At 39.5% G+C, this 21,381-nt stretch overlaps 2 protein-coding genes across 3 annotated transcripts in view; one reads left to right on the forward strand and one right to left on the reverse strand.

The window, feature by feature from the left end:
- The window catches only part of LOC148424709 (fibronectin-like), a 28,835-nt gene extending 14,694 nt beyond the window's left edge, over positions 1-14,141 (forward strand). The window contains exons 25-46 of one of the 2 annotated variants that reach the window (XM_088412309.1): positions 846-1,124; positions 2,879-3,070; positions 3,156-3,245; positions 3,322-3,588; positions 4,474-4,590; positions 4,846-5,007; positions 5,080-5,235; positions 6,239-6,355; positions 6,663-6,932; positions 7,029-7,216; positions 8,493-8,580; positions 8,719-8,898; positions 8,980-9,069; positions 9,384-9,572; positions 9,815-9,904; positions 10,192-10,619; positions 10,694-10,832; positions 11,069-11,230; positions 11,432-11,557; positions 12,389-12,495; positions 12,573-12,668; positions 13,647-14,141. In XM_088412309.1, coding sequence (XP_088268435.1) covers positions 846-1,124; positions 2,879-3,070; positions 3,156-3,245; positions 3,322-3,588; positions 4,474-4,590; positions 4,846-5,007; positions 5,080-5,235; positions 6,239-6,355; positions 6,663-6,932; positions 7,029-7,216; positions 8,493-8,580; positions 8,719-8,898; positions 8,980-9,069; positions 9,384-9,572; positions 9,815-9,904; positions 10,192-10,619; positions 10,694-10,832; positions 11,069-11,230; positions 11,432-11,557; positions 12,389-12,495; positions 12,573-12,668; positions 13,647-13,724 — 3,611 coding nt within the window. In that variant the 3' untranslated portion in view covers positions 13,725-14,141. The remainder of the gene's footprint in view (positions 1-845; positions 1,125-2,878; positions 3,071-3,155; positions 3,246-3,321; positions 3,589-4,473; positions 4,591-4,845; positions 5,008-5,079; positions 5,236-6,238; positions 6,356-6,662; positions 6,933-7,028; positions 7,217-8,492; positions 8,581-8,718; positions 8,899-8,979; positions 9,070-9,383; positions 9,573-9,814; positions 9,905-10,191; positions 10,620-10,693; positions 10,833-11,068; positions 11,231-11,431; positions 11,558-12,388; positions 12,496-12,572; positions 12,669-13,646) is intronic. The other variant, XM_088412310.1, reaches the window with a different exon arrangement.
- A 286-nt stretch (positions 14,142-14,427) lies between these two features.
- Positions 14,428-21,381, reverse strand: atic (5-aminoimidazole-4-carboxamide ribonucleotide formyltransferase/IMP cyclohydrolase). The gene is made up of 15 exons (XM_088414140.1): positions 21,238-21,381; positions 20,931-21,057; positions 20,103-20,246; positions 19,262-19,350; positions 19,016-19,167; positions 18,752-18,908; positions 17,338-17,463; positions 17,153-17,260; positions 15,973-16,058; positions 15,805-15,894; positions 15,565-15,690; positions 15,344-15,436; positions 15,099-15,281; positions 14,794-14,949; positions 14,428-14,713 (listed from the first exon to the last, which is right to left on the reverse strand). Exons 1-15 carry the CDS (start codon positions 21,254-21,256, stop codon positions 14,594-14,596), a joined length of 1,776 nt encoding a protein of 591 aa, XP_088270266.1. The 5' UTR covers positions 21,257-21,381; the 3' UTR covers positions 14,428-14,593.

Genomic DNA, 21,381 nt, shown 5'->3' on the forward strand with positions numbered 1-21,381 from the left:
TATCACATTTTATTTTAAAATGTTGCTCGACGGCTCATTGGTAAAAAAAAAAAAAAAAATGTAATTAAAAAGATGTCGGATAAATCAGAAGCTATGGAGAAAAACATAGATAGTTTTATTCTTGTTGGTCGAAGGGCTGACTGGAGGCCAGCAACAACTAGGAGTAATGCCATATAAAAAAAAAAACTAAAAAGTGGCCAGAAAAATAAATAATCAAGTATCATGCAGAATTCTGGAGATAAAATAATAAAATAAAAATAATAAAATAAGAAATACTTGAGTGCGGTATTGTAGCTAAATATTTTCTTAAACGAAGACATGGTAACATTTTATTCTTTGTCATTCACATCACAGTTTATTATCGGCACCCTGTTCAGTGCAAGTGGTAGATATTATAATGGACATGGACGCCAAAGGATAGTTTTTTGTTGTTTCATACATACTTCTACTGCCAAGCACTCCTCTCAGCACTGTAAAATTTTTGCAAAAGTACATTTTTTTTATCCCCTAAAAGCTGCACTCTCTGTTGCCAAAGAATCAACACTTTTCTTGTTTATTGTTGTGTGACATTACACCATTGTTTATATGTAATTTAACAAATTGTTTAATTCAGCCTGTTGCATTATAACCAGCTGGGGTCTTTGGCTAACATTTGCATGAAGATCTTTTGTTTAATAATCATACAAGTGGAGCATGCCCCCAATGATTGATTTTCCATAATATTTGAATGTTGAATGTATATGTCCTGGCACTGAATGTTTTCTTGATTGAGTTCATCTATGTGATCATTGTCTATGTGTCTTTCTAATGTGGCTTGCGCTTTGCACCTGACCTAACCCTTGCAGACATACGCCCACCGAGACATATTCACTTTGTCGACATTACTGACACCACCATTGGCCTGCGCTGGATCCCTCTGAACTATTCCACCATAACGGGTTATCGGATCACGGTAGCGACGGCCGGCGAGAATTTGCCCATTTTTCAAGATATGGTGGATGCATCAGCTGGTTATTACACGCTTCGTGGTTTGGAGCCTGGCGTGGACTATGACATCAGTATCGTCACGGTTACGGAAGAGGGGGAAAGCGAGCCAACCACACATACAAAGCAAACTCAAGCGGGTGATTTTAACATTTCACTATATGTGTGAGGAGAATGAAAAGGTTTTGTCGGCACAACTGATGAAAACGTTGCAATTGGTTTATGATAGCATGCATTTTGGAGATGGGCAATTCCAGAATTGGAGGACAATTTTAGCATTGACATTTCTAAAAAGGGGATGATTTATTTGGTAGTTTTTTCACGTTTAAAAAAAAAAAAAAAAAGTAATAGTTTGATTTGCCCAGCTCGTCAATCAAAGCATACAATACAATATTATCTGTACTCTCATATACTTTGCTATGTGCTCGGCCCTAGATACTAAAGCAAGAGAAAATCATATTTAAAATATTTAAAAATAATGTTAAATACATTTTTAAAACAGTGCAATTAATATGAGTATTTTATTTTCGCATTACAGTTACTTTAACTGAGTTATATCAAGCATAATTTCAAGTCAATGCTAATGTTAGTTTTTGCACATACTAGTAGTGTTAGCCCTGTTGCTAACTGGTCAAAAATTGAATAAAAACTGAATGAAAGTATATCATGGAAAAAAAGATTTATTATGTAAATTTAATATATCTTTTCCCAATAATAAGCATAAAAGAATTCTCTTTTATGATAAAGGCATTCTGAAGGATAAGTATACGGATTGAGGAGGGGGGGTTGCATTAAGCTTGCAATCATTTCTGTTCTGTCATGTCGCTCAAATTTGGCGGCCAAAAACATTTCATTATTAGTGTGCTTGTTGAGAGAAGCGCCTTTAGAGAATAATCACGACTGTGATTGAAATATGTCCACAATAAAACAAAACACTTTAATAGGAAAGGCATATCAATAAATTCATCGCAAAAAAGCAGATTTATCGTTAAACTTGTATCTTTCGATTCTATTTGGGTTTAGTTGGTCATCAAATTAAAGAAATGAGAGCCTTTAGGTATTTATTGTGAATCACTTTACAACAGTTACATTTAGTCTCAAGACAACTATAACTTACACGAAAAGCGCATGTTTCTGTATTTTGTTCATGAATGGGGGACAGGCAATGTCCTCCAATTCTGGCATGATGCTCGTACTGAAGTGGTACCATGACTTATCAGTTCCATGAGCATTCCCATGTATTTTAAACAACTCTTTGCAAATGAATGGAAATGGTACCATTAATAATTTCTAAACCACCCCAAAACACATCCAACATACTGTAACTTTTTTCAGCAAAATAGTCCATAGTATGGTATTGAATAAAATCAAACAGTAATACTGATCAAAAATTTAGCTCGCACATTTGTATAATACATTTATGACATTTAGTTAAAAACACACTTGTAATTTGTCTGTCTTATGTCCAGTTTCACAGGAAACTTCGGGTGTCAATAAACAGATTGAAGCAAGCACACTTGATTTCCTTTTTTGAAGAACTGTTTGCTTCCTGGCAAAGTGCACTCGCATGTCAAGTAGGGCAGGATAATTTTTTTTTAATTATTTTCAACTTTCACTTTCTTTGGTTAGAAACTGACATTTGGCAATATACTTGCACAGGAGACAGACAATTGTTACAAGCAATTTCACATTTTGTTTACTGCCACAACATTGTAGCGCAACACCTATAGCGTATGTCAACACAAACCAAAAATACTGACCGTGCTACAGCCCGAAAAACTCTTAACTTGGGGCACTCATAAGTCAAGGTATCACCATCAAAGCAATCAATGAAATGTGTTTGCAGGAGTAGTTTTCAACATGAGATAAAGCTAGTATTTCCTTGTATCTTTAGTGATTCCCGCTCCCACCAATTTGCAATTTGGAGGGGTGGGTCCCGACCATATCAGGGTCACATGGACAGTCCCTCACGTAGCCACCCCAAGCGACATTTCTCGCTTCGTCATCCGCTACAACCCTGTGACCGAAGACCGTGATTTCAAGGAGGTCAATGTGGGCGGAGCCTCCAACACCTTCTTGCTGCAGAGTAAGACCTAATGGCACAATTTTGGTTTCGCAGTTTATTTCTTTCAAGTCATACGAACTAAACGTATCCCTTCACATTGGTACAGACTTGCTTCCTGACACAGAATATCGCATCAGTGTGGTATACATTTATGGGGAGCGAGAGAGCAATCCTGCCACAGGAACACAGAGGACAAGTGAGTCAAACACAAAGTTACACCTTTTGTACATTTCTGTTTGGGATAAATCTTTTAAAATGACCTCTCATTCAAGCTGTGGATTCCCCAACCGGTTTGGACTTTTCTGACATCCACACCAACTCCTTCACCATTCACTGGCGGGCTCCATCTGCTAGAATCTCGGGTTACAGAATCCGCCATCAGAAGACAAGCGGTGGACGAACCAAGGATGAGAGACTTCCTCCTAGCAGGACTCATTACACTCTAACCGGACTGACACCGGAGACCGAATACCTCGTTTCGGTGTACGCTGTCAAAGGCAACCAGGAGAGTCAACCTGTGACTGGCACAACCGCCACAAGTGAGTCTTTCAACCACCGCCATTAAAAAAATGCATAGTTAGATTGATTGGCAGAATGTAATTTTTGTTTCTGGTATTTCAAAAATGTTTAATGAAAAAGATTTGATCTCTCTGCTTCCTGTTCGCCACAAGAACAGCAGTCGTGGTTATGTCATGTCAGTTCATACCAGACTTTCAGAGACCCTACTTATCTCAGTCAATCACCAAAATATATTTCAATGTTTCTATTTTCACATCTAAACATTAAATTCTAAAAATGACTAATACTAAAAGGAACTAAGTGCAGTACTAAATTAATTGATCACTTGAGATAAACAATCAAAGTTATTGGGTTTAATTACTTTAGAACCTCAAGTACTAAAATAATCAATTACTGAGTAATTTGGTTCTTCTGTTAATCTATTACAGCAGTACTTTAGGAAAACATTGCTTAAGTACAGTACTTTAGTATCTCAAGTAATAAAGTAATAGATTAATCTATTACTTCAATAATCCAATGCTTTAGCACCTAGAGTATTTGATTGCTTTAGTATTTAATTACTTGGAGATTTTTACTTACGTACTTTTACTTTAGTACCTTCAATAATTGATTTAGTGCGAATGTAATTAATTATGAAATAATTGCTTAATTTAGTACTCTTTTAGTACAGGTTTTGGCCCTCCTTTAAACAAGATCAACTATGCAAGGGTTAAAGATTTGATGAATTGCATTGCTCAGTTAATACTTGTGTTCGATTAGAATAGAATTAACTTATATAGTAGATCAGGTTCTATATATGTTTGATTGTTTGTATTTGTTTTTAAGGTATATAAGGCTTCCTAAAATCCGGCTTTTCCTTGTCTGCACCTTGTAAGAATCGTACTGAGTCTTCTCCTCATTTCTAGTCTCTGATGCTCCCACTGACCTGGAAGTTGTGTCGTCCTCACCCACAAGTATCACCATTCGTTGGGACGCTCCCTCTGTTGCTGTCAATCAATACCGAATCACGTATAGCGGCACAGGTCTGCTTTTTTTTTATGCAGTAAATTTCTATAAGATTTAATAAATATCCATGGGATGTACAGTTAATATAGAGGATTTTTTTTTAAATATTCTGAACTGGATAATTTCTATAGACTTGATGGCATTTTTTTTTTTAAATTTAAGTCCCCTCTAAGAATAAATGTTTAATTTTGTCCATTCCTGATTCAAGACAAGTTTTAAACTTTAAAAATTTGCATCCATAATCAATAGTGGGTTCTTCTATTGATTTGCAGGTGGGGGAGCACCTCAAGAGTTCACCATCCCAGGCACACAGACCACAGCCACTATCACGGACCTGCAGCCGGGCAGCGACTACACTATCACCGTTTATGCCGTTACCGGAAGAGGGGATAACCCCGCCTCCAATACCCCGGTCTACATCACGCATAAGACTGGTAAAGGAAACTGAAAGAAAAACAATGTTTTACACTAACTCATGTGGGGTTGAAATTCAATTTGTTCTTTAGATATCGAGCCACCTGCTAGCATGGATGTGACTGATGTGAGCGACAATGCAATCACAGTACGCTGGTCCCCTGCTCGGGGGCCCATCACAGGCTATAGAGTCACTGGTGCGCCCAAAAATGGTCAAGGACCATCCTACTCTAGAGATGTGTCTCCTGGTAAGAGCCATTTGTATTTCGTGATTTATGTGGATGAAATTCTTGGGGCACGCATATCAATTAGGCCATTTTCCAACGGAATCTTAATTTTACATCGAAAATCAGTGGTTTACTGCTTCACTACTATAATCAAGACTAAAATATAGTAGCTTAGTTGGTGTTTCATCAAAAGTGAGACTGAGGTTTTTTTTTTTAATTTTTTTTTTTTTACTAACAAGTATTTTAAATAGAACTATAAGGGTTAACATTACACCATTTCCATGATAACACTGTACTTAAATACAAGGTATATAACTAAATAATGACTCATTTACAATGTATAGGACATAAATCGTAAAGGGGAAGTCAACAATAAAATGTTTATTTGACAATGTAATTGTCTATGCAACTCCACTAGTCTAAACGCAGTTTTATGATTAATATTTCATTTATGGGATACTGTATGAGTTAAGCAGCAAAATCCACTCAGGGGCAGCCATTTTGCCTCTTGCTGTTGAGTGAAAGTAACTACAGTCACAATCACAGCTCAATTTGTGAATGTCACATGACCAAGGCAATGATGTTTAAGTCAACACCAAGTTAAAACATTAAAACACTGTTGAAATAGGAAATGGAAAAGTATTAAGCTGAAAGGTGACGGCAGAGTAAGATCGCGCTTTTTGTTTACCACTAGAGCTGGGTCGTCAAACTCATTTTTATCGTGGGCCACATTTCAGTTATAGTTTCTGTCAGAGGGGTGCAATAAATTTGAAGTGTGTTTGTCACACACTTACCTAGGTTTTGGAATCAGAGACCAGTAAAACTGCTCAAAAGACAGATCTGGAACAAACAATTTTCGTTTTTGATGACAACTTGCAAGTTTGGTATTTTAACCATTTCCAATAGTTGCTGCTGCATGTGTCCTGAAAATAGGATCTGTATTTTTCATGCCATTCAATAAATCCTTAATCACAAATTTAAGTATTGCATCTCCCAAAAGTGCTGTGCATCTTTTGCTTTCCAGCTCAAACTGAGATGACCCTCACCGGCCTAATGCCAACTGTTGAATATGTTGTGAGCGTCTCCGCCCTGGGCACTGATGGCCAGCCCTCCTCTGCAGTGGTGGAGAATGCGATCACCGGTCTGTTTGATTCCTGTCTATGAAAACTGAAATGACGAAAAAAAGATTATAAAAACAAATCAACCTCCTAGTGGTGGATTGTTTCCTGGTGGCTAGCAAAAAAAAAAAAAAAAAAGAAAAAAAACTGCAGATAAGCCACACTGGACTATAGATCGCTGTTCTCAAATCATGTAGTAGTTAAATATATATATATATATATATATATATATATATATATATATATATATATATATATATATATATATATATATATATATATATATATATATGTATATAGCCCTCACCATCTTTCACCCTTTTCCAACAGCAATGGATCGTCCAAAGGACCTCACTTTCTCTGATATCGACGCCAACTCCATGCGCATCGCTTGGGACAGTCCAGAGGGCACAGTGACATCATACCGCGTCCTCTACTCCAGCCCCGAAGATGGTGAGAGGGAGCTGCGCCCGTCACCCAGAGGCGACCAGGACAGCGTGGCCATAAAAGGTCTTCGCGCCGGGACCGAGTACACTGTCAAAGTCATTGCCCTCCATGGCCGCACACCCAGCACGCCGCTGGTGGGAACACAGGCCACAGGTAGACAGCATTCAGATGATATACTCTGTAATCGTAAAGGGGGCCCAAATTCCTCATGTGTTTGCTTGTTTGCTTGCATGTGTCCGTCCCTCTCAGTCATCCCCGCTCCGAGCGATCTTGTGATCTCAGAGGTGGGGCCTACTTCCTTTGCCGCGTCGTGGCAGGCGCCGAATGCGCGACTGACGGGATACCGCGTGGTCGTCAACCCCGAGAATATCAACAGCCCCGCCAAGGAGCTCAATGTTGCTCCTGACACAACACGTGTGGTCATACCTGGGCTCATGGTAAACATTTGGTTTACGTTTCAATGCTAGACTTTGTCTTCTACTCAAATCAGGCTAAGTAATCTTATTTACTTAAATAGAAGTACAGAGGACCGTGTTAAAAAAATACTGTGATCAAAGTACAAACACTGATTCAACTCCTAAGTAAAAGTTAAAAAGTAAAAAAATACAGACTGAACTTGAGTAAAGTACAAAGTAGATTTGTTCTGAGTGTTTTATAGTTTTTTTTCTTTTATTAACCTGTGTAGTACAAAAACACATTACTGCTGCAATTTGTAAGTACAAGCACTCTGTTGTCTTGACCTTTATTGTTTTGAGCTGTTTTGACAGTTTTTCCAATGTGAAAAACAATTACAAATCAACAACAAAATTATATTTGTAAATGGTAATGACTAACAATCAAAATCATGTTAAATGTCCTATGTTATTCATTGAAACAAAATGCTAATTAGCTAGTGTTAGCTTGACTTCCATACTATCAACACATAGTCTCAATCCAATAGTTTCCCTCATTTTACGATTTGAGAAAAAACCCCAAATGTTTTTAAGTATTAGAAATTGTTGACTTTTGATTTATTTTCCTATCAAACGGTTTCACATAGCTTTCCATAAATTGCGAACAGCTAACAAAAAAACAACAAAATTTATGTTTATAGATGATGAATAAAAGTAAATGTATACTCACATTATTATAAGTAAAAGAAAAATCACCTTACATGTCCTATATTGTTTATTGAAACAAAGAGTTACCGTAGGTAAGTCGTGTCTGCTCGACTTTTAGGCTTATCAGCATGCATTTTTATCCAATGTATTTGGTAATGTGATGATTTGAGCAAAAGAAGAAAAAATACTGTATGTATTACCAATCGTTGGCTTGGCTTTTAACGATCAAAATAGCTAACATAACATAGCTTTACAAACATTGTAAACAGCTAACAAAAATAATTAACGTTAAAGTTATGTTTGTAGTTGTTATTGAATAAAATATGAAGTAAATTAATAACATTTTTCTAATTAGAAGAAAGGAAATGATTTTACATGTCCTATGTTGTTTACTTAGAGCTAGCATTTGCTTGGCTTCTATTCTGTCATCAAGATGTATGTTCCAAATCGTGCGGATTTTTCTATTTTAACAACAATAAAAAGTCGTCCGAAAATATGCTGATTCGAGTAAAGCGTAAACATCAGAAAAGGCTGCTGTACTTAAGTACGTTGTAAACCATCTGTACATCCCAGCACAGAGAGTAACTGTATAATGTCAAAATTTGTACCACAGGTAGCAACTAAATACCAGATCCATATCTATGCTCTGAAGAACTCTGTCACCAGTAGACCACTGGAGGGAGAAGCAACCACATTGGAAGGTAAGCAGACTTGGCAAAAACACCTTTTGCCCCAAGCAAAATGTGTCTGGGAAGCAGTTTGCTTATTTTTTTTTTCTAAGTATTATTAGTGGGTTTAGAGCCATGTAAAATCTTCTGAACAACTCCTTTCCCATGCAGATGTAAGTCCGCCTCGGCGTGTGCGTATCATGGAGGTGAAGGACGACTCTTTCACCCTGAACTGGCGAGCTAAGGTGGAAACTATTACTGGTTTCCTCCTTGAAGCCACACCCCAGGGTAGCTCACGTCCCACAGTCACCAAGACCATCCCAGCAGATGTGTACACTTATACCGTCACAGGTAGACCAGAAAGAAAAAAAAGGGATTTTCGGGGAAGTCATACTTGCGGTTGTCTCACTGCGTCTTGTTGTGTTTTTGAAGGTCTGAAGCCAGGCACCACATATTATGTTCAGCTGTACACTCTGAACGGCGATACAAGGAGTGCCCCAATCAAGCTTACTGTTCAAACTGGTACCTGCTTGCTTGTTTGTGCCAAGTGTTTTTATGTAACTTCAAATGTCAGATGATATTAGCTAATGACTACTTTCCAAAAAAAAAAAAAAAGTTACTTTTGTTAATAGGCAAATTTATGAATGCCAAACCACAAATTTGAAGGGTTTTTACTGTATAACACTGGATAGCATGTAGATGAGCTTGTGGATAATATAGCACCTCACAGCTGCAGGCTAAAATGAGAAAAGTCTAAAGGATTTGACACCAAATTGTCATCTAAGTAGCATAACCCCCCGGTTTACCCCGATTAACAGTGATGTTTTTCTCCTTAGCTAAACCAGTGGTCCAGGCTCCTACCAACTTCCAGGTGACATCTTTGACCCCCACCTACATCTCATTCACATGGCAACCTCCAGCCACACCCATCACGGGCTACTACGTCACATACGCCGAGCCCAGAGCGACTCCACAGGAGCTCAAGCCACGGCCCCACGCTGGACAGAACTATGCCACTATATCTGGTAAGTTTCTGTTTTAGCTAATATTATGCTAGCCGTTTGTGTCCAGCTCAAATCCGTATAGAGCTTTCCAAGCTTGAGGATTTTTGTGCGATCTAATCATTTCAAACTTTTAAAATGTATCAATGTCATACTGTCTAAAAAAAAACAACAACAAAAAACCCTGCAATAAATGAAAAACCTTGTGTACTAAAAGAAAACAAAAAAGATAGTCCTAACATTGACTATGCCTTCCTGTTTTTCAGGCCTGAAACCAGCCACAGAGTATATCATCAAGATTATTGCCATCCAGAACTCACAAAGAAGCACTCCGCTTGTTGGCAGGATCAGGACCCGTGAGTGTTTCAACACCTTTTAACGTTGCAACTGCCATTATTGCAGTGAACCATTTCTTGTCAAATACAAGTCTTTACTGTACGTTCTGTTTTAGCTTTAGTTTTATCATCTAAATGAGCTTGAAAAGCATTTCAAAGACCAAACACATTCGCGATCCATCTACGTATCCATCATCCCTCTAAAAGATAAAATGAACATGCAACTTGAAGCCACTAACATTAAGCACACTTTGGCCCTTTAATTCAGTGGTACACATCCTGGTCATAAGCTCATCTCCCTCTCCCAGAACCAGACTCCTTGCTCCCTGTGCCGCTACCCCACCACCCTGGAGGCGTCACTGATAGGCTGGACGTGCCTGAAACAGACTTGGACAACAGAGTTCAGCTAGTGGGCAACAATGGCCAGGATGGGCTCGGCGGCCAGAGCCAGCACGTGGAGTATACCGAATACAACAACAACAACGGGGCCAACCCGCAGTCACCGTACGGGCAGGTCCAAGAGCCCCTGGTCTTTGTGCCCCTCCCTGACGCCGATGGTCGGCGAAAGCCCTACGTGAAACTCAACGTGCCCTTTGGCGCCATATTTGCCAACGAGACAAGACTCCCGCTGGAGGCTCAAACGAGAACTGCCGTTTCCTGGAAGCCCGACAGTCAGAGCAACGCGTACTTGGTCTCTTGCAATCCAGTAACACATTTGGATGAGAAAATGTTCCAGGTAAGAGCGGAGCATCTTTGCTACCCAGCTTAAGATCCCTGGATGCAATTTCCTTTTTCTATCCGGCTGTCCAGGTGCGGCTGCCAGGCACAGCCACCACCGCCACAATTATAGGCCTCACCCCAGGGGCCGACTACAATGTGATTGTGGAGGCTCTGAAGGGAGCGCTCAAACACAAGGTGCTCGAGCAGCTTGTCACCGCCGGAAACACAAGTGAGTCCCTAACTGTGTTGAACTGTATATCAACATGTTTTTACACACCAAAAGGAGCAACCTCTAGACAAAAAAAAAAAAAAAAATCAAAAAGGTTATCTCTTTAAATTCTATTTAAATGTCATACCCATATATTTATGAAATACAGCATGTCACAAAATGGCTTTCTTTTCCAAGCAGTATACATACATTTCTTCTTGGTCTTAATGTGACTTTGTCCTCGTCCTTACCATCAGTCCAAGAGGGAGTTCCTCCCACAGACGACGCCTGCTATGACACGTTCACCGCAACCTATCACGATGTCGGTGCTCAGTGGGAACGCATGTCCGAGACTGGTTTCAAGCTGTGGTGCACGTGTCTGGGCCTCGGAAGGGGCCACTTCAGATGTGACTCCTCCAGTAAGTTACAACCTGATTACGGCATTGTGCTTTTCACAAATAAAGGAAAAGGAAAAGTTTAGAGAAAGTCAAATTAGGTTACTTGAGCTAGGTGACTTAAGTTCATTCTGAACTTTCACACTAAGGCTTTTACATTATTATTAGCATTTTGAAAGACAAGTCGTATATTTCATTTGGTTCTTTTGTGATGTTGTCCTTTAGAGTGGTGCCATGACAACGGGCAAAACTACCGCGTCGGAGACAAGTGGGACCGCCAGGCAGAGAACAATCACTTGATGACCTGCACCTGCCTGGGCAATGGCAAAGGAGAGTTCAAGTGTGAACCACGTAAGGCTCAAATGCTGGAAAATATAAATTACTTTGGTCATGCCACACAACAAAGCACACAAAATTTGCAGTATTTCACTCAGGCCAAATCTCTAATATTTAAGTATTGCTCTAACACCATTTTGTGGCATCCTGGTGCCAAGAAACTATGTTCAAGTGAGTTGAGGCGCTGCATTTAGACAAAGGTGGTGATTTGCCACCATCTTGTGGCACCTTGGTGCTCAGGAACTATGTTGAAGTGAGTTGAGGAGTTTTATTTAGACACTTTTCCACTAACCTGTGTCCTACAAGCAATTGTACTTCTATTCAAAACTAGAAACTCATACACATTTATTAAACATAAAAATAATGTACAAGCCATCGCCCAGCGGATTAAAAATAAATAAATAAAAAAGTGCTTTGTCGCATCAACGTCAAAGTGATGGGAGGAGCTTCATTTAGACAGCCCATGCCAGGAAACAAGTCATATCGGATAAATGCTGCAAAAAGCCACAAGATGGAGCCAACACACCACGTTTAATAAAAAATAAAATAAAACATTTGTTTTAATCAGCAAGACTGATGTCACTAAAAAGAGCTTTAACGGGTTGGGAAAGTGTACCTGAATCCTGTAAATATGTTAAGATTAAAGAAAGTTATTACATTTTTAAGCAGTCAAAAATGATAACTTGTTCCAACTCAAAACAATAGAATGACTGGTGAGGATGTTTTTTGTTTTTTTTAATACTGCAAGCTCATCGGATCACGGTCCAGACACAATACATTTTGGCATTGTATAATTTTCTTTGGCATCATACAAATTAGATAAAACTTTGCAATGTTTGTTTGCAGATGAATCAGTGTGCTACGATGAAGGAAGAACATTCCAAGTGGGCAACCAATGGCAGAAAGAGTACATGGGCGCCATCTGCTCCTGCACATGCTACGGCGGACAGCAGGTACCAGGCGGCAGCCTTTGTTTGATAACGGATCTCGTATAGACAGGACCGAGGTATGATTGTTGCCATTTGAACAGGGCTGGCGATGCGAGAACTGCCGCAGACCTGCCACAGACGCGGACGCCAGCGTGCTGCAGCCTGTTCAATATGGCACTGATACGCTACGCAGACAGGTAAGCAATCACCTTTAGCACTTCTATAATATTTTTGATAGCCATTCTAAGGTCAGTGCACTAGTATGCTTTCTTCACTCATGCGCAATAGTAGGGAAACTGTTACTGACATTAACCTCTCACACTACTACCCCTATTGGTATTATACTGTAAATGTCAAATAATTCAATTTTACGCTTATATGAATTGAAGCACAAGTACAACTACTTATCATAAAATATAACAGTTACTTTTCTGTCATTACTAATTTGAGTGCTAGTACCTCTCTGTATTATAAATTCATACATACAACTTTAAACTTCACTGGATATCCGCATACTAGTAGTCCTAGTGGCATAATGTTATGCAAGTTCATCTTTATACTGTACTGTCCACATTTACTCCATGTACAGCAATGGTTGTTTATAGTGCTCTATACCGTAAATTAAGTTGACTAGTAATACTTGTAGCATATACATTAGATGTGAACTAGAAGCAGTACTAGATCTAGTTTGGCCTCACTCGCAACATGTTGCCGTACTACTAGCAAGCAGAAATGTGAACAGTGTGCCGGTAACTTCTGGTGACAAAAAGAGCCTAGAATAATGATTTGTCAAAGGTACTACTGGCGGCATTATAAAGGTTAAGTAAATTGTAGTACCACCAGCACACCATGTCATCTATTTCCGTATTATTAGTGACGTGAGAGTTAATAAGTATGCTTTCTATCATCACGGTAGCATAGCTGCCAACTAGTGCACAAATTGTGGCGAGTAAAGTAAAATACAACACCTGTATCTGAAACACAGCAAAAAGTTTTTTTTTGTTTCACTCAACACAGATGAAAGTTTCCATAAATGCCTGTAAATGATTTTGAAGAAGTATGTTACTTTCAACTACTTTTACCCATCAAATGAACATCTGTCATAAAATGGTCATGTAGTTGACATCCTTGGGTTCCTTGTTACAATTTCGCTCAGCTTTTCCCTGTCTTTCCAGAACATCCACTGCCCCATCGAATGTCTCCGACCCGGCCTCCTGGCCGACGCGCTCTCAGTGGCGGACCCTCGGGAGTGAGGAGTCGCCCATGGGACGAAACGCTTTGCTCTCTCACCGTCCGATTACTGCACTGCCTGAACCAAGATGTCGTGTTGTCTGCCGTGGAACAAAGTGCCTAACCTAACGATTTTTTGACACATGCTCATCCAAAGATGTTAAACTGCACTTCTGCCGTCTTATCTTGGCTCCGTTTTGGGCAAAGGCCATTACAATATATTTGTAACACTGTTTTGTTTGAACTTTCAAGGTTTTCTGTTACTGATAGCAAGAGAGGTCACAATGTCTCTTACTAATTTATCCCTTTAATTTCTGTGTTTGATGCGAGTGGAACTGTATCTTTTATTTTTGTATCTTATTGTCCGTGCCAAAGTTGTTTCTACTTGACAAAGAAATTTCTTATTGTAATAAAGTTGGAAAGATCCAGAGTCACACCAACATTAAGCGTCCTAACAGCAATGTTTTAATGTTAAAAGGTCTTACTATCGTTTTTAGTTTGATGAAGTCTAACTTGACAATAACAAGCTTGAACCCTTTTCAAAGAATAGTCCTCCCAACGGTGTTTCTAGGAAGTTTTACCGGAACAACAGGGCATTCCTACTACTACAGTGGTCGGCAAAAAAAGGCTGACGGCCAGTTACCGGTCTGTGGACCACTCAGTACCAGGCCGCAAAAATTATATTCATAAACTACATTACTGTACACACAAAAAGGGACACATGAGAAAGATGTCAAATGTTTACTGAATCAAAGCTGAGCTACAATGACTTGAACTAGTCAGTTTGACAAACCAGGGATGTATTTAAGGAGTTGAAAATCACGAGCAAAGCAATTTCCTTATCTTCAGTGATAGACCAAAGGTGCCTCTTGAAAACAGCTGATTTAAGTGCTCAGTGATGGAACAGTCGGCGATCGGTGTGCACCAAAGTGATGCCCTGCTCATTGCAAGCGTTGATCACAACCTGGTCTGCAGCGGAACCCGACGGGGCCGCAATGTACTCGACACCGCTCTGAAATGATACGAGGGCCGCGGCGATGAAGCTGCAGAACATGGAGATTGGCACGCGGCGGTATCGCCCCATGCATTTACCAGTCTGGCTCGGTCGATGTTATCGCGAAAGGGGAAGAATGCATCGGAGCTGACCGCCACTGCCTGTAGGGAGCTGATCCAGCTCTTCTTTTCAGTCTCCGACAGAAGCTCGGGAACCTCCTCGTACATTGATTTCCAAACGGCCAAATCTGGACCCTAAAGAAAAAACAAGCGTCTAATCTACGAGATCATTACTGCCGAGCTACTGAGCAATTAAAAGTTGAAAGGGCAGTTTAGGTTCAATTGCCCAGAAGAAGCCCAACATCCCCAAATACACACACAAAAAAATATTCACTTAATCATACCTCTCCAATGGTGCCACTGACAAACTGATCAATGGCGTTTGCCATCTCCGCGCGCTTGACACCACTGCGGAACTTCATGCTCAGCACGCGAGGATGGTGTCTGAGCCACCAGTTGTCTGCTTTGTCACCCGCCAGTCTGGTGCAGTGGATCCGCGACTGCTGTCCCGCGCCGATCCCAATCACCTGTTAAGCAAAATCCTCATTTGGATTGGGCTCGATCGTTGGTTTTCCTGTCGGCGAGTTACCTGTCCGTCTTTGGCATAGCACACCGAGTTGGACTGAGTGTACTTGACGGCGATGGTGGCCACAATGAGGTCTCGCACAGCTGCCTCAGAAAGCTGCGGAACAAATTTGGGAGTTTGGCTTAAAAGCACTAAATTGACTTTGGCACTTGAGCAAATTTAAAGACTCTTTAACATACATAAAGAATAGGGGGGGTATTAGGAGGGTACAGATTAATACACACCGAGCCCTTGGACACGACATTCCTGAAGAATTCATGATTGATGAGCGCGTCGTTCCTTTTTTGTTTAAGGTAGAGGCCGAACAGCACTCGCATCTCTGTCTCATCAGGCTTGTAGTTAGGGTCCATCTTCAGCCACGACATAAAATGGCCAAAAAGACACAATCAAAATCAAGCATCATTTTTATTCCGATGTAAACTAGTTGGAGAGAATTAAAAAAACATCAACAAAAATCCAAGCACCTGAAGAACACAGTAGTTTCCATTTTTCTTTTTAGACAGGATACGGAGTGCTTCTTCGTCGTAGCCTGGAGCAATGATCCCGTCAGACACCTGAAGGAAAACCATATGAACATTTGAACAAATTTGAAATTGTTGCAAAAAACTGGAGGGTAAGCATGCGAATTTTACCTCTCTTGATATAATTTTGGCAGTGGGAACATCACAGACATCTGACACGGCAATAAAGTCTCCAAAAGAAGACATCCGGTCAGAACCTGAAAAAGAAAAACATGTCTATTAACCGATCAACAAACAGTGTATCTCACAAATAATGAGCACCGCATTTTGGTGACTATACTTAGCTTCCTAGAATCAGTTGAATGCCGCCGCTTCGAGTCAAACATTGCTAAATGATTAAATGCAGATATATTGAAGTTAAACATAATTGGACCAAACTCAACAAATGTACCATACTGAAGGGCCAAACTGATAAAAGATTTCTGAGGCTATTATTTAAATTACAGTTTATTATTTACGGATTTTCACTGGCCTGTTACCTATTCCCTGCAACTGGCAGGGGACAGCTGTGAATATTGTTTAAACAAAAAAAACAACAAATATATATATATATATATATATATATATATATATATATATATATATATATATATATATATATATATCTCGTCTGGCTCAAACCATTGAATTAAAACTGCTACAAGGCCAGTAATCCTTGTCATACTGTATGTGTGTGTGTGTTACCAGTAGGTGAATGTGTAGCATATTTCACACGTCAATGATTGATTCATGTTGCACAACTCGTTTTTTTTTTTTTTAAAAACAAACTGTGACTTTAGGTTGTGTGTATAGTTATATCCAGTTGAAACAAATTTGCACAAATTCCTTACATTGCCCGTAGTAGTTAGGATTCGCTTTGTTTTGAATGACGTCCGCAGAATGAGCATAACAACAAAGGTTCATGATATATAACTACGCATACAAGGTATAGTTTCAGGTGTATTCAGTCAATGGCTGAGTGTTACATGTATACATAGTCTACATAAAATTAAAAAGTTAAAATAAATGGCAAATATTTTTGAAGGGCCGCAATCGGACGGCTGATTGAATTAGTCGAGCCCTCCTGAATTGTGTGTTTTTTAAAAAAGTTCCCGCAAATGAAACATAATGGAAAGTTCAGAGAATGAATGAATGACTAATGTTCAGTTACTTTGATGGTCAAAATAAGTTACATTTACGCACGCTGTACAGACTACATTGTAGCCCAGTCACATTTTTTTTTACTGTGTTGTCCCATAAAAGATGAGAGTTTTTTTGTTTTGTTTTGAGGTCGTAGTTGTTGAATCCAAACCTCTTGCCCTGGCATAGGCGGTGGCCAACGGACTGAGATCCTTCAACATGTCGTGCACCATGCACACCTTGGCCTCCTCCTCAGTCAGAGGAACTCCAACTGCAGCTCCTTCCATCACAAAATAAGGCCAATTAGTGCATTTGCCATGGAAATGTAATCACTCAAAAGATAGCTCTGCACCTTACCCGCCGGGCTGACGTGCTTGAAGGACGTGGCGGCGGCCACGCCGAGGGCGCTCCTCAGCTCGCGCACAAGCTGCCAGGCGTTCAGGGCATCGCACAAGTTGATAAAACCAGGGGAGCCGTTGACCACTGAGAAGAAAGTCAAACCTTTCTGAAGACGTAAAATTATTTGACAATAGAAATACTTGGAATGTTGGGGTGAAGGTGGATTTCCAATTACTGTATAAAAAAAATCAACTCTTAACCCAAAATAAAAGAAACAATTTCCACCAGTACACTTTATAATATTAAAACCCTCCAAATAGCTCCAAGATGGTAATCCAGTTAAGTATAAAGCAAGTGTCGATAACTTAAATTTACAAAAGAATATCTGTTGATTTTACATGAAGTTGAAAAGTGAAAATTCACACAATAATGTACTGTACAACATTTTTCATTTTGTATAGAATAACTTGTTAATTTTATGTAAACAAAAAAGAAACAGGTAAATAATATAATATTTATAAATAGTAGGGCTGTCAATTAAAAGAATTAACTGCAGAGATTATGTAAGATTTGTAAATGCTTTACAAAGCAATAAAAAAAAAAAGAAAAAACGAATTGTTCTTTTAACTTCCTGTGGCAGTCAAACTTTGCTCACTTTGCCACCAAACTTAGGGGAGTCATGGGCACAAAGACAAAGTTGGACATTCACGTAATTGAATTTGAAAAAGTTGCTTGATCGCTTATCAGAAAAATAAAACTGAAAAAAAAAAAAAAGATGTACAATGCACGTTTCATAGAAGATAATCAGTTAAAAACATTGATCGTTTGACAGCACTATTTATCATTATTTAAGAATTATTCAATAAATATTATCACAAATTATTAATTAAGAAATCATATTACTTATAAAGTATCATAAATTATTCAATAATTATTTAAGAATTATTCAATGAGGTAAAATGCATTTCTATACAATTTCATCATCAATATAATATTTACAATAATTAAATGAACCAAATATAATGAAAACAAAGCACTTTCTTAAGCTTTAGAATGAGAACCTGCCCATATTATTGACTGGCACTGTATATGTATGTTGTGTATTATAACAACATTTCGATTGCATTTACAGTGAATAAATTTTATCCAAATAACTCATAAAATGTATGAATTGCCAAATGCATATGCTGTTTATATTACAAATATTTTACTTAGTTATTTACAGTGAATTAACAAATTAATTCAAACAAAATAAAAATAAAAAAATTAACTAACCAATTTCTGGTTAAATGAATACAGCAATATTATAGGATTATTGATAATGTAAATGCTTAGCGAGTCACATACTTTGCCTGCCCCATTGGTAGGAGTAGTTAGCAGAAAAAGAAATACTTCACAACAGCCCGTTAAGAAAGTGGTGGTGGGTGCTAACCTTTGAGGGGGAGTGCAGAGCGCGGTGTGTAGAGCTGGGCGGGGGCCTGGTGCGGGTTCATGCCATAACGCAGGGGCAGTTGGGAAACGCCCCGGCTGTACTGTGCACGGAAGTAATCCGCTATGGCGTCGTCATACTGGGCCGTGTGAGTGAAAGCCTGAGGAACAACAGTTAAAAAAAAAAAAATCAAAGCGATGCAAATGCTGACATTAAAAGGAGTTGATTGTCATGGAGTTTTCAAATTGTGATTTTTTTATGATTTACCTTGAGGGCCAGAGACCTCCGTGTCTCCAGAGTGGTATCCTTGTCTTGAGAGCTCTCCATCTCCGTGGCAACCAGGGAATAATCAGCAGGATCACACACAATTGTGACCCGTGCGTGATTCTTAGCTGCTGCCCTCAGCAAAGTTACACCACCTCATTGAAAGCAGGGAAAAAGTGACAGCATTTTTTTTTTTTTTTTACATTTATTTGTTTATAGAATGTTTATGTTAACATAAGCGCCACTCACCAATGTCAATCTGCTCCACTGCGTCTTCCACTTTAACATCCGGGTTGGAGACAGTTTTGACAAACGGGTACAAGTTGCACACCACCACCCTGAACACACACACACACACACACACATGGGATGATTTAACTTTTTTTATTTTAATTTATGGAGGATATTACAGTAGTAATAAAAGTGCTTTCAGTGTAGTACCACACTGTTCCACCACTTACCAAGCAGCACTGAGCTCTCAGCAAAGAGAGCTGTTTGAGACCTTGTTTATATTTTGTTATATTTATTATATTTCATTTTTATTTTTCAGTTTTCACTGTCAACTTCAGCAGGAAACAACAAGAATTGTCTTCATTTTCTCAAACGTTATGTTATACGATAGTTTCCCAATTTTTGACATCAGGAGCAAGATCGATGACTCAGGAATACTTTAAAAAGTCTTTTTCAATAAATTTGAGACTTTTAATAACAGTTAAATGTGAGGATATTATGCTCAAAATCAACAACCACAAGAATGCACACCCTTCGCAAATACAAGTAAAAGAGCACTGAAGAGAAAAAACTAAATCATGGGGACGATCAATCAGCTCACAGCGTGACCTAATCAGATTCATTGTTCACTTTGACAAGTCACATGACATCGGAGCCTTCTTGACCTGACACAAACCGGTCACAAGACCAACATGTGGAAGCAGCACATTTCCAATTATCATGCCACTAAAATCAACCGCACGAGCGTTCCTCTTCTCTGATTCACATAAAAGGGTACACGTAACAAGAAATGTGATCAAATTAGGAGCATGTGAGATCATTACGAGTAAGATGTTCTCAAGAAGACTTGTGCTCTCACCTGACCAGACTGTAGCCCAGCTTGTCCATATCTGCGGTGTCACTGGCCGTCTTTCTGGCCAGGATTCCACCATGGACTGCCGGATGGAGGGTCTTCACGCGGCCTCCCAACATTTCTGGGTGCCCAGTCAGCTCAGACACATCCCTGGCAAACACACACACACATTTTAATGTGTTTACAGAACATTGTGGAGAGGGCTATATGAAAATTAGTTTTAAAATGTGTTTGCTATCCTTCATATTCAGTTTGATGTCCATCAGTACGGTCTTTATCTTCACTAGTAAGACAATTCCACACACTTGTAAAACTGTCCCTTACTAGTAATATTTTTTCCTCTATGATGTGGCAAATTTCACGTTAAAAGAACTTTGTTGGCATACTGGTGGGAAAACTATGAGTTAACAGTGAGGCAAAACCGTCCCACTTGAAATCATAGATACTAGTGATCTAGTTTAACTCTGGATTTTAACTAGTATATGTGTGTTGCTAGCAGTATTAGAAGAATACAGCTGTAAACTAGTGCACAGGTTTGCCTAAGTAGTATAACATCTGGTGAGGCAAAACTGCTAGTGGGCACGTCGGTTCTACAAGTAGGGTCAAAGAGGATACAAGTGTCACATGTCTTGTAAAGATGCTGGTGCAGTAGTTTACAAATAGTTCACGAGTAGGCCAAAAGTGGCATCATTAGACCATTATTTGTTACTATCGAGACATTTGTCACAATTTTTATCCTGATCTGTCAAAGAGTGTACGGTAGCTGTGCATGGACATGGAGATGCCCAGCAAGGATGCGCAAGAAAGGCTCAGATAGCTTTCCACGTGGTGTACCTGACGTTCAGTCCAGCATCCCGCAGGGCTTTGGCTGTCCCACCTGACGCTACAAGACTCAAACCCACGTTCACGAGGCTTTTGGCAAACTCCAACAATCCGCTTTTATCAGACACGCTCAGCAACGCTGCATGGCACACACGGTATAAAGTTGGTTATTTTCCACTTAGGCGGAAGTCAACATTTCGAGACAGACCCGAACGCACCACGTTGGCTATTGTTAGCCAAGTTAGCATTGCAAAACGCTCGCTGCTAGGAAATAAGTTCATGCAGCATTACATCAATTTGTGATGGGAAGAAAGCTTACCAAGTTCCGAGGACGACATTTCCACGGTCAGGTGGTCCAGGTCGGAGCTAGCAAGTAAAATTTAGCAAGCCGTCCTCGCGACGTGGACAGTCTGTGAATGGACACTAAACGCGTTCTCAAATGCTTATTCGCTCATCATGTGCC

This window comes from Hippichthys cyanospilos, chromosome 4 (genome assembly GCF_059441005.1).
Source record: "Hippichthys cyanospilos isolate Australia breed blue-spotted pipefish chromosome 4, RoL_Hcya_1.0, whole genome shotgun sequence".
Lineage (NCBI taxonomy): Eukaryota > Metazoa > Chordata > Actinopteri > Syngnathiformes > Syngnathidae > Hippichthys > Hippichthys cyanospilos.

Coding starts and splice junctions, on each gene's coding strand:
- atic (XM_088414140.1), bottom strand. Junction 19,351..20,102: donor CTGGGCTACAGTCTGGTCAG/GTGAGAGCACAA, acceptor GTGTGTGTTCAG/GGTGGTGGTGTGCAACTTGT. Junction 14,950..15,098: donor TCAGTGGCACCATTGGAGAG/GTATGATTAAGT, acceptor TTTTTTCTTTAG/GGTCCAGATTTGGCCGTTTG.